The sequence below is a fragment of the Alosa sapidissima genome, chromosome 10, assembly GCF_018492685.1.
Source record: "Alosa sapidissima isolate fAloSap1 chromosome 10, fAloSap1.pri, whole genome shotgun sequence".
Classification (NCBI taxonomy): domain Eukaryota; kingdom Metazoa; phylum Chordata; class Actinopteri; order Clupeiformes; family Clupeidae; genus Alosa; species Alosa sapidissima.
The window spans coordinates 30862079-30882984 of NC_055966.1; the positions used below are offsets into that span (position 1 = coordinate 30862079).

Genomic DNA, 20906 nt, shown 5'->3' on the forward strand with positions numbered 1-20906 from the left:
TACTGTGTAGTAAGGAAGTGTCCTGGATAGTGCCCTCATATCAGAGGGTTCCATATCTTTGTTTTTTAGGAGATACCATTTAAGAACTACAAGGTTACTCATTGTAAATGTAGCTGACCCTCATTGTTGGCACCTCATAGGAGCAGGAACTTGCCGCTGGTTTATGTAAGGGCATGCCAGAACTGTGTATTGTAGTGGCAAGGCTAAAAGTACAGTATGGGGTCCTGGAGAAATCGAATTATACCCCTCCTTTCCCTATTCCCGAAGCATGGTGATTGGTTCTGTAATTCTCAGCCAGAGAGTTGTTTTTTTTAGCACACTTCAAAGTGAATGTTACCTCTGCCTACCTTTTGGTATTGATAACCCTTTCAGAAAGTGTGATGGCAGATCTAGTGAGAAAACTGGCTCTCTCAAATGTAAGGAACTCCTTTGAAATAATTTAACCTCCAAAAAATCCCATTCATCCAAAAGAAACAGTGATGGAGTCACACCTGTATCGGTTATGTAGTGTATTTCCTCCTTGTAAAAGGGTTTATTGGTTGTGGACCTTACATTGACTTCTGGACAAGGCCTGATTTGCCCACATAACTAAGAGTCTCTTTCTCAGCAATGCATATCATCCTATGCTATCCTATAACATAGCCTGAAGAAGTGGTAGAGTTATCTAAAGGACACAATGCTCTCCCGCACAAACAATCCCTCGGGATGTGTTCGCTGGTTTCCTCCTTATTACTCCCTTATGTTGGCATGTAGACAGTCCCACTTTATTTTACGTCGCCTTCTACCCATGGAGTTTCGCACAACCATCTATACCGCAAGGCCCTGTGCCACTGGCACATCACAATGACAAGACTGGCCGTGTCATTGCATGGATGGAACAAATTTGCACACATTTTTGCCTTTCCTTGAAATATGCTGAGCCTGGGATTAACTGTAACTGTGCAAGTGAACTGGTGGAGCACATAGTTCCCTGCAACTAAGATACATGTTACATCTACTACCAAACATAATAGGTGCAAAATCATACCACTCTTAAGGATCATGGGGTATTTCCACCTATCAACTTCATAGTTGCCCACTCTGTGCTGTCTTGAGGGAGTTCAAGGAATTCTTTGTAGACAATATGGAAATAAAACCGGCCAAAAATCCCACACCAGTGATACCAAAAAATCTTGCTGAATCGTGTTACATCACTGAAATGTAAAATGGCACACCTATAAAGACTGCTAGGATTCCACCACACAAAACTTTGACATCTCTAGTTGCACTGCAGCAGTGAATCCAAGTAGGCCCATAACCTGTGAACTGAAAAGGTGCTTGTTTGTGACATGACTTTATCCAATACATCTAGATTTTCTATTAAGCTGTGCTCTTTCTTACATGCCATCACTCACACAGATCAACAGAGTTGCAATACTGAATATAGACAACATGGAAATGAAATAGATCTTACAATATGTCCAACTACCTTGGGATTAGGACCATTAAGCGTGTTAAACACAGTTCCACTTGTCTTTGAAATGTGTATGAGGGTAACATTCAGATAGAGTTAAAACCTCCATACCAAGTCTAAACAGTATCCCTTTTTCTTCCATTCACACACATATACTAATGCACACAACCTTAAAAGATGGTCTGAAGAAAGTGACATCACTACTGCAGTGTAAACTTTCAAAATAACCCTTAAAAGGTCACAATTGCTCCTCCATGCTGCAAAACAAAGACATGCAAATCCGTTGTATTAGTTCTTCTGACAAAATAAAACCTCAGGGCATGATGCCCCTATCTGTACTCTCACACCATATAGAATCCATGTCAGGCCCAAGTTAAAGGTACCAACGAAAGGTTGTTATATTTGAGGTCAACAACTCAACAGTTCAAATACCACCCTCACTCCCAGTCAACATGTTAATTGATTGCATTAGCTGGTCCACTTTGATTCACTCAATCCCATTGCTCCCCTTCGCTCTGTCCCTGTTTTGCACATTCATGTTCAGGGGTAGGAGTGTCCTGATTGCTTTTGGAATAGACCTCTGAAGTACGCCTACAAAAAAGCTACCATCTTTGCCCACATAAAGAGATCCGGTATCTTGGGATATAACATGGGGATTTGGAATTATCACACTTTGGAACTCTCGCGGGGACACAGAATCGGAAATGCAAGCGTTTGCATTACACACTTTCGTCCTCTGCCTTCGAGTGGATACTGTGATCTCTGGTATGTGAAGGCGGCACACTTTGATTTTTGCTACCCGAGAGCTAACTTGTGATGTAACTTGCTGGGGTAGCAAAAATCAAAGTGCGCTGCCTTCACGTCCCGGAGATCACAGTATCCACTCGAAGGCAGAGGACAAAAAAACGTCTGCATTTCACACTTTTTCGTCTCTGCGAGAGTTTAACAGGTGCGATAATTCAAAATCCCCATGATATTTTCCCATAGGAAAAAAAAAAAAAAAAAAAAAAAAAAAAAAAAAAAATTCGCCAGATACCGGATCTCAAAGATGGCAGCTTTTTTGCAAGCGAACTTCAGAGGTCTATAGTGTAGGGCAAAGTCATAGGGCTAAATGACCCTTCACATAGGGATTTTTTCAGGAACGCTTCAAAAGGAGTTATGAGAACTATTCCACAATGCTTGGCAATCACACAGAAGATGGCTCCCTTTGGGTGGAAAGAGGCCCATATATTTTAGTCAGGGTGTCAGAATTTGGAGGGTTAGCTTCGCCTAGGTTAGCCAGCTGGTATGTAGCTGTGCAGTATGTGGATTAGGTAAACCTGTTCACTTCCATTTTCACAAACAAGCGAATTAGCTGCCATATTTATTGGTGAGTATAGTCAGGCCGTACCTGACCCAACTCCTGAAACAAGCCATGGTCATGTTGTGACTGGACAACTGTAACACCCTTCCGATGGGCCTCCCAGCCTGCAACGTGAAACCCTATCAGATGATCCAGAATGTGGTGGCGTGCCTGGTCTTCAATCTACCCAAAAGGGCACTTGGTCATCGAGCTCCACTGGCTACCTGTAGCCACCTGCAGTAAACGAATGCTTGTCTACACAAAGTAGTCACGATTCTTCACCCTCATACTTGAATGCCCTAATGCAGGCATATGCTACCTCCCGACCGTTGCGGTCCTGCAACGAACACCGCCTGGCTCTGCCGCGCATACACTTTCGGCAATCCAAACTTTTTTCATCTGTAGTTCCTTGATGGTGTAATGCTACGAGTTCCTACAGGGCAGGGCGTCCCTCTCTATCTTCAAAAACCTCCAGAAGACCCAACTCTTCCGAGAGTGCCTCCTTTCTTAGCACTACTAACAGCTGGACATGCTTAATCTAGCACTTAACCCTACCTTCTTCCCCATCTTAATTATCCCTCTTCTCCCTTCCTTAATTTTGCTTGAACTGTTATTCTAGTCTATGTGAGTACTAGGAATTATAGCTGCACTAGGGCAATTCCACGCAAAACTGTCACGTCCATAATGCCAACTAAATGCCATGGTATGTGTATGATGCAAATGATTATGTGAAAAGTGTTTCATGTAAGTCCTACAACCAGGAAGAGTGAATGCTCAAATTTCAAGAAATCATCATTCACATCATACCATACCATGGCATTGTGTTGGCGTTATGGATGTGACAGTTTTGCGTGGAATTGCCCTCTAAAAATATCTTAGTGACGCCTATCTTGTACCTTGATTGTTGTAAGTCGCTTTGGATCGAAGTGTCAGCTAAATGGGTAAATGTAAATGGATTGGCATTTTCCCAACTGGGAGCCTCAGCCAATCCACATGGACATCATCATTTGTGGCCATCTACAAGGTGGTAACTAATTGGTTTGTTTGTGAAAATGCCGGAAGTGATTAGGGGATTCGACTTGATGTAGCCGCCTGCAGCCATCTTAGGCTTACTGCATAACGTGATTATTTCTGAGATTGATACGTTTCCAACCCGGAATTGTGCATATGTCATGGTTGAAAACGTATCAGAATCTCAGAAATAATTATGCAGTTATGCAGTCAGCTTAACCCATTTACTCCTAAAATGCCTGCTAAAAACGTCTAAAGAATCCTATGGCATTCTAGACTAAATAACCTTATTTCCTGAGGGTTTTCTGAAAACATACTAAAAATTGTCAACGTCTACCAAAATGTAATATCTAAGCCTCTGTAGCACCTAGAAACATGAAATAAAAAGCATGCTGCGCTACGCAGCATCCAGCGGGAGATTCAATGTTGCGCTATGCAGCATCAGGCGGGAGATAGAATGTTGCGTCATGCAGCATTCAGCGCGAATGGGTTAAGACAGCTGCAGACGGCTACATCAAGTCGAATCCCTCTAGTATGTCAGCTGCCATTTTGAAAGATTGCGGCAGTCAATTAAGGATATTTTTGGTTGAAATAGTTTGCCTAGCATGGGCCATTGAAATGAATTGGGGTTGGTACTTGGTTTTATTATATCTTTGCAATGATCAAGCAAAAAAGAAACTAATAAATAAATAAATAAATAAATAAATAGTAATTTGTCAGAATGTCTTAGTCTTTACATAAATAGAAATGAATGCAATGGATTGTTACGTAAATCAGAAAATCCCTATTTCGTGATGAGCATCCTGCAATGATGCGATTTGGGTGTTACAGTAGTTATTTCCAGGCCTTTTGTTTGAAAGCTTGAGGAAAACAAAAACAATCCAGCAGTATTTTTTCCCTTCGATACCAGGGGATAAGAATTTATATGGGCAGGTCTACACACTATGGGAATATCCAAGTGTTTTTTTTTTTTTTTTTTTTTTAAAGTTGCTATACGTATGCCTACTGCATATTCAAGCCAAGGCCAACTGATCCCTGTGCACCCATGCAAGAGACATACTGTAAATTAAACAGGGAAATGTCCAGTAAAAACTCATTGTATCTGTTGAAGTAAAAGTCAAGGAAGGATATGATTAAGTAAGGGTTTGTTGATGTGTGGTTTGTTGATTGGGAAAGATCTCAATCTCCATTCCAAGGGGTAAGAGTAAGGGGTTGGGGTACAAATTAGCCTGGGAATACCCATACGAACATTCTGCAAATTTAAGATTTGCTCTGCAGGTCCGTCTGGCCAAGAGGCCATTGAAACCCATTTCCAATGTCCCTAAAACACAGGCACGCAAGTACAATCGCTAATCCGGCATTGATGCTGGGGCAAAGGGATCAAAAGAGCCATGTTTTTTTTTACATTTTAGTGTTATTAATTTCTTCATCCATGAATAAACTGACCTATGGATTATATTTGTGGTGCCATCTTAAATGTCATTGAGAAATATAGATGTAGATAAATAGATACTGTATTGATCCCCAGGGGAAATTCAAGAGTCCGCAACAGCTCAGAACTCCTGAGCTCAAACGATCCGCCAGCCTCAGCCTCCCAGTAGCTCGGATTACAGGCGCCCGCCGCTGCACCCGGTACATAACATCAGTGAGATGGCACCAGTTTTTGTTCATGTAGTTTTTGGACTGAGAAGCTACCGGTCTATCAAGGAGAGCCTCATACCTTCCAAAGCAAATACCTTTCAGGTGGATTTTAGGAAAAAGGTGTATGAAAATACAAATCTAGGATGAAAACAAAATTCACCCATGATTGGTCACTGAATCAGCTGACTTTCTTACAAAACAGCAAAGATGTGAAGGCATAATAGGCTGTCCTAAATACTCTTGACATAAAGCCACTAGAGATGGTTGTCCTTTCCTAGGTGTTCCCACCAAAAAAGTGGCACATTTAGCAATTGGCAGTAGCCCGTCTTTGGTATCTGGTCTGCATGGTTTGGTAGGTTGCACTAGAGAATGGCCAAATAATAAGGCAGTAAATATTACATAATTCCACATTTTGAAGTTTACTGAAATGTATTGCTTCTTGCTAGTGAAGATGCAATTCCTGTACAGAAAATTCTAGCATGTTAGTTTCTGATGGATACAGTGGGATTTCTCTTTTGTTTTTCCATAGGTAGAAGTGAATCATGAAACAATGATTGAGCCCTACACTTTGCTTCAGTGTTACAATGATCCTATTATGGGGATTATTTAGGAATAATGACCAAGAGGTCGCATGCACATAGCCAATGTGATTTGGGGGGCACCTATGTAATTGAGGTTAGATATTGTGTTTGACTGATGCATTAAATCAAGAGCCTCAACCACATTTTTTTCCACCATCTGCTTTGGTCTCAGGTTGTCATTCTTTGGAAGACCGGTGTAGAACTGTACAAGCTAGTCTAAACTGAACTGGCAGCTAGATGTATACAGCTATAGGGAATAAGCCAGGTGACCTGAAAAAGCCCTTGAGCGAGGCATCTAACCCCCAACTACTCCTTGGGTGCCGCAGCAATGGCTGCCCACAGCTCCTTCAGTATGTGTGTATGTGCATGTTCACTAACCATGGATTGGTCAAATGCAGAGCAAGAATTTCCCTTGGGATGAATAGTATCTATCTATCTATCTCTTTCTGAAAGTTGAAGTTGTACAGGACAGTCAAACAGGTACACAAGTTCACTTACAAAAAGAAGAATCTAACTTTAATTTAGTAAAAAACAAACTTTCCTAACCGCTTTTTATCTATTCTATTGTAGACAGAATAATGACTGCTATGGCAGAAACATAAATCATCATGATTGAGGAAATTGAGTGATATTTCAATCTAGCATTCCAAGAAAATACAGTCCTTTAAAGTATCAGTAGTGTTAATCCACTCCCATGAACAGCATATAAGATCAAATGTCATGCAGTTTTAATATAGACAAACTTCAAAGCAATTCCTCGTCTTCTGCAACATACAACGATTTAGATTTATGGGCATGATGAACACAGAAAGGCAGGTAAGAAATATGGTGATGACATTTCTAAAAACCTATCCTTGATTTTGGCATGGCACATTATTAAAAAGGGACATCATGTGCTACAATTAGGAAATCACTTCTTAAATGAATATGGTAAAACACTAATTAAGAGACTGTGATGGTCAAGTCAAGTCAAGAAGTCAAGTTTTACATACAATGACAAACATTAGTCCTTTGTTTAAAATATGGGACAAAGAAATTGTGGAGTGGGATTCTTGCCCTCCCAAGCAAAACACAGGGCTGCAACTGAACACGATCATCGATTTTAGTAAATTGGTCTAGCCTATGTGTTGTGGTTCACACTAAACATAAATGACCATCATCTAAAGTTAACCATGCTCACTCTGATGTTTCATGAACGTTTTCATGGAAGAAAATGATTTGGCACACACTGTGCATTCATACAGTATTTCAGCATTCACACTCTCATCACCTTCGACATTAATATCTTCATCCTCAACTGTATCATCAGTGTCTTCTGAGTTTGCATGGTTATCCTTATTGGCATCGACAGTAGGTAACCCTTCTTTTCCAACCTCTGAAGGTGCTTCCTTGTCATGAGTTTTTAGATGGCGCTCAAGAGCAGACAATTGCGAAAAACGGCACCGACAGTGAGAACATTTGTGCAGCTGTCGAGCTGGTTCCCTCTTGTGGTAGCGTTGATGCCGTTGATAAACACTAAGCAAACCAAAGACTTTACCACATTCACGACACTTGAAAGACAGTCGTGCCTTTGGAGGACCAGGCATCTCTTTTGTCCCTGAGGTTTCGTTAACTGGACTTTCTTGTTCATCATCTAAATCCTTTTCGTTTTCTTGTTCCTCTGAAGCATTCCTTTCTGGTGACTCATCATGCTTCTTAGCATTCTCATCTGCTGCAGCTCCCAGTTCTGCTTTATGATACATGGCTATATGCCTGGTGACATCACATCTTTGTGGAAAATGCTTCCCACAGTAGACGCAAGTGTGCAGAGTTCCCTTATGGTACCGGTTGTGACGAGACAAACTACTTGAGTGCACAAATACACGATGGCAGTGTTTGCACGGATACAATCTAGTGCTACTTTGGTGGGCCCCACGTGATCTACCCCGCATCCTTCTTGACCTGGGGGCATCTAACCTATAAATTGCTTGCCTGGATGCGAAAGGTTTGTAGCCATGATCGATTTGGGTCCGTCTTGTAGCCTTTGTTTCAGTTTTTGATTTTTCCTCCTTGGCTTGGTGAGACAAATGATGGTCCATGAGGTCTGACAGTCTGTAGAAGGTTTTTCCACACAAACCACATCGGTATGTACGGTCAACGCTATTATAAGGGTTACTGGACACCTTCTCATCAACAACAGATTCACTGGTATCTGCAGTTTTTTTGAGGGAATGACTGATGAGATGGCTTTGTAAGTCGGAGAGCCAAAAGAAGTGCAATTCACATAACTTGCATTGATAGAATTTGCCAATGTTGTTTTCCTGACTCTTTGCAAGCTTAACGGAATTCCTGGCCACAAGTGATCCATGCCATTCTTTTTGATGAGTTGATAATGTTTCGGGTCTAAGAAATCTTTTCCCACAGTGTCCACAGCTATAGAATCTCTCATGTGCATGATCTTGAAGATGTTCCCGAAGACTCTCTCGGTCATCATGAACCTTGCAGCATAGGGTACATTTATATCCTTGCCCCAATGAATGGTACCGCTGATGCTGTAGTAAACTTGACTGATTACTGAATACTTGGCCACATCTTTCACATGGAAAAACTTTGGTGCCATTTTCTGATGACTCCGTTTCTGTGGTGGACTGTGACTGGGGATCAGATATTTTGAGAGATGAATTTGAAGCCTCCAATCTTTCAACAACAGTAAGTGTTCCATTTTTATGAAGAACAAACTCTATGGGTGTTTCCAAGCCATTACTGGGAGCATCCAACTGGAATGACTCTGAAGATCCATGAATGGCCATATGACTTACTAGTCTGGAGTACTGCACAAAACCTTCTCCACATTCTGTACAAATGAAAGCATCTGCCCCTCCTGCTAACTCTTGAGAGGAGCAATAATCCAGAAAGGGGTCTTCCATGACTATGATCCAGTCCAGACCTTTGGTGGATACTGGTATATTCAGTTTTCAATAGTCTGATCAATATTTCTTCATCAATCACAGCTCCAACCCCTCACTGGTTCTTTCCATCACAGTCCAAATTACTGTACATATACATTACAAGGTTGTCCATTCATGATCTCTGTACAGTATTTACTACAAGGTTCTCCATTAGTGATTACTATACAGCACACATTACAAGGTTGTTCATTCGTTTCCCTCCATTGAAATCAAAAAGAAGTGACAATGTAAAAATGTTGCTCATGAAGAAAGCTCACAAGTTGCACCATTTGTCCATAATCAGTACCATGGTGTAGGAAGGAGAGATTTGACCATCAGGAAAACACTTAGGCATGCCATCATCTTTGTCTTCTTGTCATCACATGGCATTTAGAATCTGAAAAGAATTACAAACAAGGGTTTAGAAGATATTCAGATAAACTATGCAAACAGTTCAATAATTAGGCTAATTTCTCTGCCAGCGCATCTCCTGAAGACAAAGGGTTAGTACAAAGGGGTTGAACACTGAATGCCAACATAGATCAGGGTATTGTAAAAAGTTTATTTTCAACAACTTCTATCAGAACAATACAGATTGGGTGAAGAGTATGATCATCTAAACAACCATGCTTGGGTTTGGACTGTTGGGGACCATTCCCATTGCAGTTATTAAAAAATATAAAAATATATTTAAAGTGATTGTTCAGAGTAATTTCACCCTAGGGTCCTTTGCACCATGACCTCGAGCCAAACACCCTCCCAGAAGCTGTTTTCCCTTGGTCAAACATTGGTTGAGTAGCGCCATCAGGCGAATACAGAAACTAATGGCTTGTGCAGGCACTTATGAAACCAATAGAGTATCTCGTAAATTACCCCTCTAATAATGCCCTAAATAGTACGAAACTTCGACAGTAATACAAATATGCTCTGTACTCATAAAACGAGGCATTGGAAAGTTTGTTAAGTACACCAGGAGTTTATAACACTTGCCTGATGGCTTCTACTAATAATTTACGAAATACTCTATTCCCTCTACTCTACTCTAGAGCCTTGTTTATTTTAGGCCTAATTAGGCTACTACTTTGGATAGTATATCTTACTTTTATACTTAAATACTTGCTTGACCAACCTCCTGACATGACAACGTTACAATGCTTGGGTTTGCTTGGGTTTCGTAATGTTACCAATAAATGTGTTAACCTCTCCTGCTTCAGTTTGTAGGCCTATTTAGGTCAGTGTAAGTGATCGGGGCAAAACTTTCACTTCTGTTGCAGCAAGTTGTGCGCAACAGACAGACACAATAGTCCGAGGAGTTGCAGCTTTATTCAATAATCAGCAGTTGAAACTAAGCATAAGTTTCCCTCATCACAAACTCTGATTTGGTCACCAGTAGAGACCGACCGATCGATCGATCAGCCGATTTAATCGGGCGATTTTTGCTATTTTTTAATCAATCCGCATCGGGCGATTTTCTTATTTGGCCGCGCCGATTTTAAGTCAGGCACATCTGCGGGCAGCTACTTGGAACACAGTGCGAGGTTTTAAAAGAGACGGTCTATTTAGAACTAAGAAAATCTTTGGTTTCAAGAAGGAGCAAGACTGTCTACAGGTAAGGCATCAATTTTTACATTCCACTGTCCCAAAGTCGTATATTTTATCTTATGATTTCTCTTATGGTTGTAATCTGTGATGTTGCTTCATTTACCGAAAGTGCGTTGGGAATGCGCCGGCAAGCCCCCTCAATGCTGGACCCCGTTTCTCGAAAGCATTGTTGCTAACCAGTTAGCAACTTAGTAGGTTGCCTATGGGAAATTGCATTGCAACCAAGTAATTTAGTTAGCAACGACACTGTCGAGAAACACACCCCTTGTGACCAGCGTGATGTTTCGATCTAAACTATAGTAACGGACAATCTAAGTGAAAATTTAACAAAAAGAGGACGCAAATCTAACATGTGAACGCTTTATAACACGGTCATCAAACGGATGTTCTCTAGTTCCTATTTCCGGTTTCACAGCATGCTGGGAGACAGAGTTTTATATTGTTGAAACCTAGGTCTGTGGTAAGGCATGAAGTTCCACAGTGAAACTGTATAACCTGAACATGTATTTTGCCGTAAGTAACTATCTGAACTTGTCACATCATGGGAGTCTTCTTGCACTCTGTTAAACATATTAAAATGAATAATTAATAGACTAACAGCCTGCAAGAAGTCACTAGTATGATTTTTAGCATGCCAATTAAGGATAATACGATAGCATATCGGCCCTAAAAATCGGCAGGTCACTTCGGCCATCGGCTGACTCTGACCGCTAAAAATCGGTATCGGTATCGGCTTTAGAAAAACCCAAATCGGTCGGTCTCTAGTCACCAGTTATTTTCCAGCTTTTCCGTTTATCTCCGTTCACTATAGGATTGGGTCGATGGAGGATGTCATGGGAAGCAGCCATCGTGATGCCACGCTCCCACAAGCCAGACACGCATCAATTCCATGGACCCTGCTTTAAAGGTAAACTATGCAGTATTGGCAATTTCCTTACTGTTTTCTCGGTTTTTGCTTCTTTTTCGCTGGCTCGGTCATGACGAATGTCTGAAAAACTCCATCGCTACCTTTTTCTAGCCGGTGCCTGGCGTGTATGTGTATTTGAATGCAGTAAAGCAATTCGTTATACTTCCTGACACTGAGGCCGTTGGCCCGCCGGCCCACAGTTGCATGGGTGGTTTTTCCGCCTACAGGCGCTAGGGGAAAGCGAGACGGCCACCATTCAACCCGAAAAGAGTTAGCTAAAAGCTAAAACCTGCATAGTGTGCATTTAACATAGGCTAAAACATTATTGATTATTTGTCATTAAGAATTATTTGGAATAAAAATTCAAGCCTAATGAATAATTGTTCTATTCCCGCGCATTATGAGATCAGCATACATCGTCCAGGCTTCTGCGACTTTCTACAACAGATGAGCAAAGATGAAGCGGGCCAGGAGAAGTGTAGTATCGGACCATTTCCCAAGACAAGACGCTAAACTGAGACACTATTTACTTACCATAGTGCAACGTCTCCTCTATCATTTAAGGAATGTACATCCGACCGCAGTGTTTCCCACAGAACTGAATTCTATTTGTGGTGGTAGGTTTCCAGAATTAACTTGAATGCAACAGTTTTTTTAACAAATTAGCACAGCATGGTTATGATGCTAACCAGATTTAAGCACAATTTAGCACAACCTGGAAAATCATTGTGTGGTGGGCTGCCACAAATAAGTCAATGTATGGACCGTAAATTCCAACAAAGCCCGCAGGGCTCCAGCAGGCTAGCATTCAGGCTACGCTAGCTAGGAGGACGCGTGATGACAAGCGAGCTAACAAAATTACCAAACGTATCAATATGACTGACGGCGAAGGTTTCTGAGAACTAGTGGGATTTATTGTGCCAAGATATCGTATTCCATCCAGAAAAACATTGACCAACCGTTTGGAAGCTAGGGAGGCTAGCTACTGTCAACGTCGCTTTAACCAATGACCGCTGAACTGCTTTGACTACGGAAAGCTACATTACAGTGACATGCCACATGATTGAGAAAGACTGGGAAGTGAAATCAGCAGTCCTTCTCACAGAGTTTTTCAGAGAAAAATTTGGCTAAAAAACTAAAGGAATCCGTGGATGATTAGGAGCTAGCTAGCCAAGAAGTTGCTTGCGTGCTTGACAACGCCAGGAATATAGCTGCGGTAAACTATCCCACTCGAGTGAGTTGGCAGTCACTCCCATGCTTTGCACATACTTTACAGTTAGCCATTGCTCTTGACTTACATAGGATCATCGCAGCAGCTGAGAGGCTGGTGAAACATTTCAACCACAGTACACCCGCTACTAAATCGTTGGAGGCAAAGCAAAGACAAACAACTGCCAAAGCACCGCCGGATCCAGTCGTGCAAACGTGATGAAATTCAGTCTCTGACATGTTTGAGGGGTTAATGGAACAACGATGGGCGGTCACTGCAGTGCTGTCCGATTATACAGTGACTAAAATCCAAAATGCCAGAACCAGAAAGACGAGCACTTGCAGCTAACAAAAAACTCTTTACCAGTGTTGAAGGCACTCAAGTGTGCTACAATGGTATTCAGAGACAGAGGTCTCAGTCTCCAACACATACCCAATCACCTTCAGTCTGATTAAGAGTGATGGAGGCCACCCCAAAATAGAAGCGTTCAAGGCCAAAGTGCGGTCTCAGCTAGCCAAACAAGTGAAGGTAGGTTTGCTGTTCCGTACTAGCTATTTGTGCATAGGTCTAGGCTATTGATAGACCGGCGTTCCATCTGAACATGGTATTCTGGCGATTCTGTCTGCTGCTGCTCAACCTTGTTGCTGGAAGTTAGCCTACAGGGACTATTTTCAGGTGCTGTACTCTTCTTCCAGCGTAATAATCAAATGATATCATTGTGCTGCTGCGCCCATGGTGTTACTTGATTATTACGTTGGAAGAAGAGTACAGTTCCATGTCAAATCAGCCTAGAAAATCGCCACGTTTCATTTTCCGTTGGTCTTATTACATTTTCTAACTTGAGGAGACAAGTTTCATATAGGAAAATTACCGGAAATCTTAAACGTGATGCTAGCAGGCGAGATGCTAATGGTCTAATCTGATTTAATGATCTATGCTAGGCTGGAGCTAAAAGTGGTATCGACAGACTTCGAGAACGGCTGTATGAACTGGAGAAAGGTAAAAATCAATTGTCTTGCTGCTGTTTTTTCCCCTCGCTCGCTGCTGTGACTGCGCGTGTGAATTAAAGGTGGTCTAAGCAATGCTGGTAGCGTCACTTCCGTTGACTTTCAAACAAAACAGAGCTAGCTAGCTAGCTCGCTACTCCCTCCCCCTCCCTCCCATGCTGTTCCCGTGCAATTGAAACTCTCCTAAACGCGTATCTCGTCTGTGATTTTCTGGAACAGTTTGTTATGTTTTTATGGGCTAGGTTTGCCCAGGTTGTTTTTGTTGCCGTTTTTGGAGCCTGGGCTGTCCACAGAGATCACATTTTTTTACAGTGTATTTAGGACACAGACAGCTAGCGGTTGATTAGGTGATGTTTTCTAGCCTAGAAATCTAGACGCGCCCCTAGCGGCAGCAAATTAGATTTGCTGCCAGGGCTAGTCTAGCAACTCTCCGTTGGCTTGTGAGCTCCAGAAATCGAAACTAAATCAGGGCAATGAAATCGTGTATAGAGTCGTTAGGTGGGCTTGACATAATGATTGATGGCAGAGTTGCAACGGTTTGGCTTGAATTCCCTGATACTTGAAAACAAATAAGATGGATGTTGCTGTTGGCGAACAGTGTGACACGAGTTAAGCTTTTATTAAGTTGGCAAACGTTTGAACTAGCCAACTAGCTCCGCTGGTGGGAAACGCATGGGACTCATAGCGCTACCGCTGTCCTATTGAGTGCAGAGGGAATTTGAAAGACAACGGATTATCCCGCCCCTCAGAATGAGCACTGCGAACGGTGAGTGCCCAGACCCCACATTTTAATGTGGGTCTGGCTCGTCAGGCTAGATGTTTGCAGTAAGGGACATAAAATATTTTACCCTAAAAAACGCTTAGAGTAGACATTGCTTAGAGCACCTTTAATAGTGAAGATGTTTCACTGAGCTCTCGACATTTGACACTAAAATGTACCATGTACTAAAAAACCATACGTCAGGCTCTATTGTACAGATAATCAACTTCCATGAGTAGCATGGACTTTACAGGAAGCGACAGAGCCCAAATCTGTCTTTGCAAGCTTTGTCAATCCAGATGTTCCCCACTCCTGCTCCACCACAGAGTGCACTCCATGGTCACACTGGCAGGCCTCAACAACCGAGCCCAATAGACTACACAACAGAATGCGAGATACATCAACGTTACATAATTGGCTGGCGCATCTTGTACTTTACTCTCGTAAAGACTCTCCTTCATGTTAAATTATGCACTACCAGTAGCCTAAATGCCTAACTAAAGAACCAAAACAGAAAAAAAACATCAATAACAGAGGTAATCTTCACAAGCATTTCACTGGGGTTATTACAGGCAACTTCATTGGGGTTTCGTTGAATTAGACACACAACACCTTCAGAACGCTCAACACCATGATGGGTTGGTACACATTACAGAGACATCAGCAAATAGCACTCCAGAAACACAGCGACAAGATTTCACATAGCTCTGAGTCAATAATTTTGTTATGTCAATCCCATTTAGTCATATCCACAATCAGGGCTCAATAGTGTGACCACAAAAGTAAGAATCTACAACATATCCTGTCTGAGAACATGAGATTCATCATAATCTCTAAGGGCCAGGGCACACCAAGCGGGCGGACGGCCGACCGTTGGCAGAAAAGCAGTCGGACTGATCAGTCAGCTCCCGTCTTCCCGAGTCGGTCAAAAAAGTGCCTCTGAACACACCGAAGCGAACCTGACGCCGAATACATTTCCATCAGCAGTTATAGCCAAAAGATTCAGAGAAAGACTGTCTAGTAGTTAGTACCAAGATTAATCTTGGTAAAGATTCGCCAATGGAACGAAATGGCACTAGTTTTGGACTTCTCCGATTAAGCAATGAGAAAATATAAATATATATTGTGTACTATTTTATTGTAATTGCTTGTGTGTGATGCTAATGAAACCTTCTTTCGGACACGGAATAAATAATTTATTTTTGCCTGTTAACCGAGCTAGCTAGCTAACGTTAGCACAGCAAACGAAAAGTGAATGGGAACTACTAGTAATGTTCGCTAGCTAGGTAGCAACTAAGGACTTTGGTTAAACATGCATGTTGTTGCAAACTAACCTGAAATAACATACGTTCAGCAACTGTGTGGTAGTCTACTAGTTCTAGCAAAAATGTGTTAGGATGGTGTATCAAAATGGGTTCATAACGTACATCACTGAATGTAGGGGTAATGGTCCGAGAATGTTTAGTCAAGGGCTAGCACTCAACCAATCAGAGGGTCGTTTCTAGAAAAGTTAGCAACAACGTTGCTCAACCACCATGGTACGACGCAACTTGCGACCAAACAACGACATTGTTACACCTGTTTCCAGAAAGCGTCGTACCTGTGTCGCAATTCGCTACCTCCGACGTTCGAACACTGTAGTTCCAACAACGTTGTTGATGATGCAACGATACACATCATTGGTGGAAACAGTGGCAACGTGTAATACCCCACCCCCTAGAAATTCTCTGCCACAGCCTATGTTGACATTTTTCTAATTTAAACCGAGCGATTAATGCTGACATGGTCATCGTCATCTGCAAAAACATAAACCTATTGCAAGTATATAAAACATTTTACTGAAGCCGACCAATGTGTCATTATTTGTGTTAAATATCTATGTTTGAAAAAATATATAGCCAGGACGAATGTCTGGGTATCGCATGTTTTTAATAGTCTCGTGGCTTAACGGCAGCGTGTCAGTGCATTACGCGCTCGACCAGAGTTCGCATCCTATCTCTTTTCACCTCTGAGTAAGAGTAGGCCTACGAGACACAACAATAGGTTTTGACCATACATATTTATGTACATAGTTACTCTACATCAAGAGACCATAGGTACAAGACATCAGTCAAAAACAATTGAATCTACGTGTCACCTGCAGGTAGCGAGAAGCAAATCTCACATCATAAGAAAATCGAACCTACAACGCTGGGATAACAAGTCATTTGCTTTAGCCACTACACTATTTATCACTGTGCTGATTTTAAGAGTCTGTGAAGATTATAATACTAGCTTATCAAGAAGCAATACTCGAATTAACATAAATAGCAAGAATGAGCCAAGTAGGGGAGTCAGTCTCTTAATCAAAATAAAGCTACAGGATAGATCAATCATTGAGTCACGAGATAAACATCCACTTTGTAATTTTTGGTTAGGCGGTTGTGATTTTTGGTTAGGCGCTCCAGACACAACAGGAACTACCCAGGAACGACACAAGTGCGACTGCCTAGGGGCAGTAGTTCAAACGAGCGTCCTTGTTTGCGATTGAGAGTTCGAACTACCCTTTCTAGAAACACCAAATCCAAGAACGATGGAGCGAACTACCAAGGTTGCGACACAAGTTAGCAAACGACGCTTTCTAGAAACGAGCCCCAGATTGGTCATTGAGGCCGATGGCCACTGGCCGATTCGACATGTGTAATCGGCCAAAATGAACGCTGACGCCAACTCCGACGGCACGGGACCGACTCCAGTCACTGACCTCGCCCGACTGTCCGACAGCCGATAATCAGGCGTCGTGTCCGGGCCCTTAGATGGTGATCTTATCAAGATAAACAAAAGGTCCATGCTGTGGCCTCACCCAGGGGCAGGTAGCAAACTTAAGTGTGAATGACATCAACCAATTGTAGAAAGGGCATGGACGTGTAGGCCATTGTGAACCATCCCAGGCAAGGGGGAGAGATTAATTATCATACAGAACAAAAGGTTTGCTAGAGCTGTTCAACAGAGGTCTACATCTCTCACACGTTTATGTTTTTGTTTATGTTTAAGTTGGAGTTGGAAATTCTCAACTTGGGAGTAGCTTATCCATCATGTATGGAAAATTACAGTGTGACCTAAACTGAGAGAGAGCGGAAGGGGGGGGGGGGGGGGGGGGGTGTAAAGGGAATCAGGGGGATTCCTCATTCCTTATTTAGTGTGTTCCTTTTCCCTGGAAATGGGTGGGAACCTGAAGAGGGGACTCAGCTGCATCCTTCAGGGGAATTGACCTCCTATCTCAGGCCGTTTCTGAACTTAGATCACCTTCAGGATGGTTGTTAACTGGGGGAGCTGTGGCGCAAGTGGCAGCACAATACCACATGGGTCTCAGTGGGGACCCAGTTTTGATTCCGACCTGCGGTCATTTCCCGATGCCACCCTCCCCTCTCCCTCTCTCTTCACTGTCCTGTCAACATAAAGGCTAAGCTAATGGAAGAGGGCGGATTTTAGGTTTGTTAGGGTCACAGACAATTGTGAGCATACATCGACACACATTAAGACAAGGGATAGCCCATCATATGGGATTTAAAATGGTTAAAGGAACATGCCAACATATTGGGACATATCTGACTTTGATACGGTGAATAAGCTAAGTGGATACAAACGCGTCTCGTCATTGTGTGTGCAGTACCTCTGTCTGACACATAAGCTACACTGCTTGCTAGCTCAGTGTCTCGAAGTGAGCAGCTCCAATAGCTTACAGCGCAAGTAGTTTATAGTAATGTACTCATAAAATGAATTATAAGTAATGAAATTCCTTGTGCTCAAGGGCCGGCTCAACTTTTTACAGCTTATTACGAGGCGCAAAGTAGCTCCACACTTTATTGGTAGACTTCCGACGGCCCTGACATTTAAAACGAGACATTGAGAACTATGAAAAAGCACTGATAGTTTATTTACAAGACGATTTATACAGACAGTACCTTCAGGAAGTTTACTGTTCGCCGCCATCTTGAATTTAGTCACGATAACTCGAGCGACGAGTACGAATGAACAGGTATGATAAGGGATCAGATTCCAAAAATAATTCTGTGGAAATGCATGGATTCCAGTTGCTGCTACTGGACATTTCCACTGAATTATTTTTGGAATCTGATCCCTTATCATACCTGTTCATTCGTACTCGTCGCTCGACTTCGTGACTAAATTCAAGATGGCGGCGAACAGTTATCAGCTAATTAACTAGCGCCAGATTTCTGAGTGCAGGGGACAAGCCGAGATGAGCTATGAGACATACGTTCACACTCGGTATCGTGTTTCAACACACTTTAGGTCAATATCACACCGGAATTCTCCTTTAACAACTTCAAACTTTTGATTGAGAGCAAAATTACGTTCATTGGTGCGATTTTGAGCAAGACCGTTTATTTGCATTATCACTGAATGGCCTAATACATATACAAAACATAGCCTAATATATGATATTATATTATTATTATTATGTGTAACTACTGTATGGAAATTGTGTAACTGACCATAGATCCATTATATTTTAACAACATTTACATACTATTTATGAGTGCATCATTAACATTGATTTTAATATGCAGTGGAGGGGTGGGGTGGGGGTCAATAAAATGAATAGCTTAGTTATACTTGCCTTGCATGAGAAGTCGATATTGACAACCCAACACTATTCTAATGTTAGCATAGGGATGCTGCTTCTTATATGCTTGCACATAACTTAATTAGAGAGAAAGAGATTATATGAAAGGATTTCATCCCATATAAATTAGTAAAAAATCATTGTGTGGTGGTCAATGTTGATATTGTGGTGGGCCACCACAAATAAGTCAATGTATGGGAAACACTGATATGGAAATAACTGTTTTGCCAAATGAAAGGACTGAATACAGTTACATAAAATAAAATGGAGTAAATCTTTCTTATGTAAGGTGCCCCTACTACATTGAAAACTACATACTACAAGTAGTACATACACAAAACATGTTGAAATTGATTTGGTTTAAAAGGTAAAATACTTGAATATGGTTCTATTTTTTAAATCAAACTCTTTGTTTCCACTCTACTAAAAGGTACTACAAAACTATATTTTAGCCTTGAATTCCATTATCTACAAGTTCATTCATTTAGGAATGTGGTGGTGAATAATTTAATTTGACCTGGACAATTTGGTGAATTCACTTACTATGATCATACTATGCCGCCGGGAACCATTTTTAGTAAAGGTATAAGATGTGCTGTACATTGTGTAGACAACTTTTGATACACCCCTAGTTGACTGATAACTTTTCCCTATTTCACATTTACAACGTTGGAAACAACATCAAATTTTGCAGAAAACCTGCACGTGAAGTTATGGTCGGTCGGCCACGTTAAAGAAATCGGTTAGCTATCAAGCTAGCAAGCTCTGCTAGGTCGCTAACTAGATCAATGTCCATAACCATAATAAACCACAATGTTGGCAATAACGAAACATTATAGTAAGACATCGGCAGGGCACTCGGTAACGCTGTCGCAAGCTACCACAATTTCACAAAAATAACAATAACCCGCCAGGTAACATAGCTTTACCAATGCCAACCAGTTTGCTAACTTAAAGCTCTGAAGAGAATCGCCATCTAAGAATAATTTATGTAGCTAAATATGGTTAAATCTAAACAATGTTTGTCGTACAGTATTAACAATGCAAGTTGAATTTGCTGCCAAATAACTTTGATCGACAGATGTTATGCTACAAAGAGCTGTGAGCATTGTTATCCTAACTTAAAACTAGCCAGCCGTGTCTGCGAATAACAAACGATTGTTAGCTATGGCTAACGTTAATTAGCAAGTTGCAGTGAAAAGGCCTTCTGCCAAGGAACCCACAGACGTTCCTTATACAGCAAAATTGAAAACATTACAGATAACTTACCATGCATCTTCTATATGTAGTTTAGCACTGACTAATGTTCCTCCATATTAGACACATCAGCTAGGACGAAACAGTCTTTATGGTTGAAAACTGTCCGTCGACTTTCCCAACGTGATGCCATTTGATGGCTACCATAGCATCTAGCTTCACTTGAAGCTAACCTCATGATACACAACAGCAGGGGGCGGAGAAACTCAGCAGCTTGTTTCCGCTATGCAATGAATGAAAGCATTCCAACTTGACAAAGTTCGCTGCGACCATATGGCTGCGACAGTCCTCTTCAGCATGACAGCCACACATTTTACACTCTTTCCTTACATATTACCAGCGCGTCAGCGTTCTGTGATCAACATTGGAAATAGCCTAGAACTACAGGCTCCACAGTAGTCAGGGGCCAGGGCCATACATAAAAAATTCTGTAGCCTAACCTAACCCAAGCCTAGCCAAACCCAATTCTGTAGCTTAACCCAAAATATCATGTAACAACTTTAACCATTTTTGAGGAAATTATATTTTGTGACATGTTGTGAAATTATAAGTTCAATGTCTTCTGAATATGAAAATACAAA

At 41.6% G+C, this 20906-nt stretch overlaps 1 protein-coding gene across 1 annotated transcript; it reads right to left on the reverse strand.

Moving 5' to 3' along the window:
* Nucleotides 1-6517: 6517 nt before the first annotated feature.
* Nucleotides 6518-20598, reverse strand: si:dkeyp-84f3.5 (uncharacterized protein LOC334144 homolog). Its single transcript, XM_042106151.1, has 2 exons — nucleotides 20338-20598; nucleotides 6518-9352 (listed from the first exon to the last, which is right to left on the reverse strand). The coding sequence occupies exon 2, from the start codon at nucleotides 8932-8934 to the stop codon at nucleotides 7195-7197; it is 1740 nt and encodes a 579-aa protein (XP_041962085.1). The 5' UTR covers nucleotides 8935-9352; nucleotides 20338-20598; the 3' UTR covers nucleotides 6518-7194.
* Between the last annotated feature and the right edge of the window lie 308 nt (nucleotides 20599-20906).

Bases quoted from the DNA above. Each gene is read 5' to 3' on its own strand.
- si:dkeyp-84f3.5 (XM_042106151.1), bottom strand. From the start codon at position 8,934: ATGGAAGACCCCTTTCTGGATTATTGCTCCTCTCAAGAGTTAGCAGGA.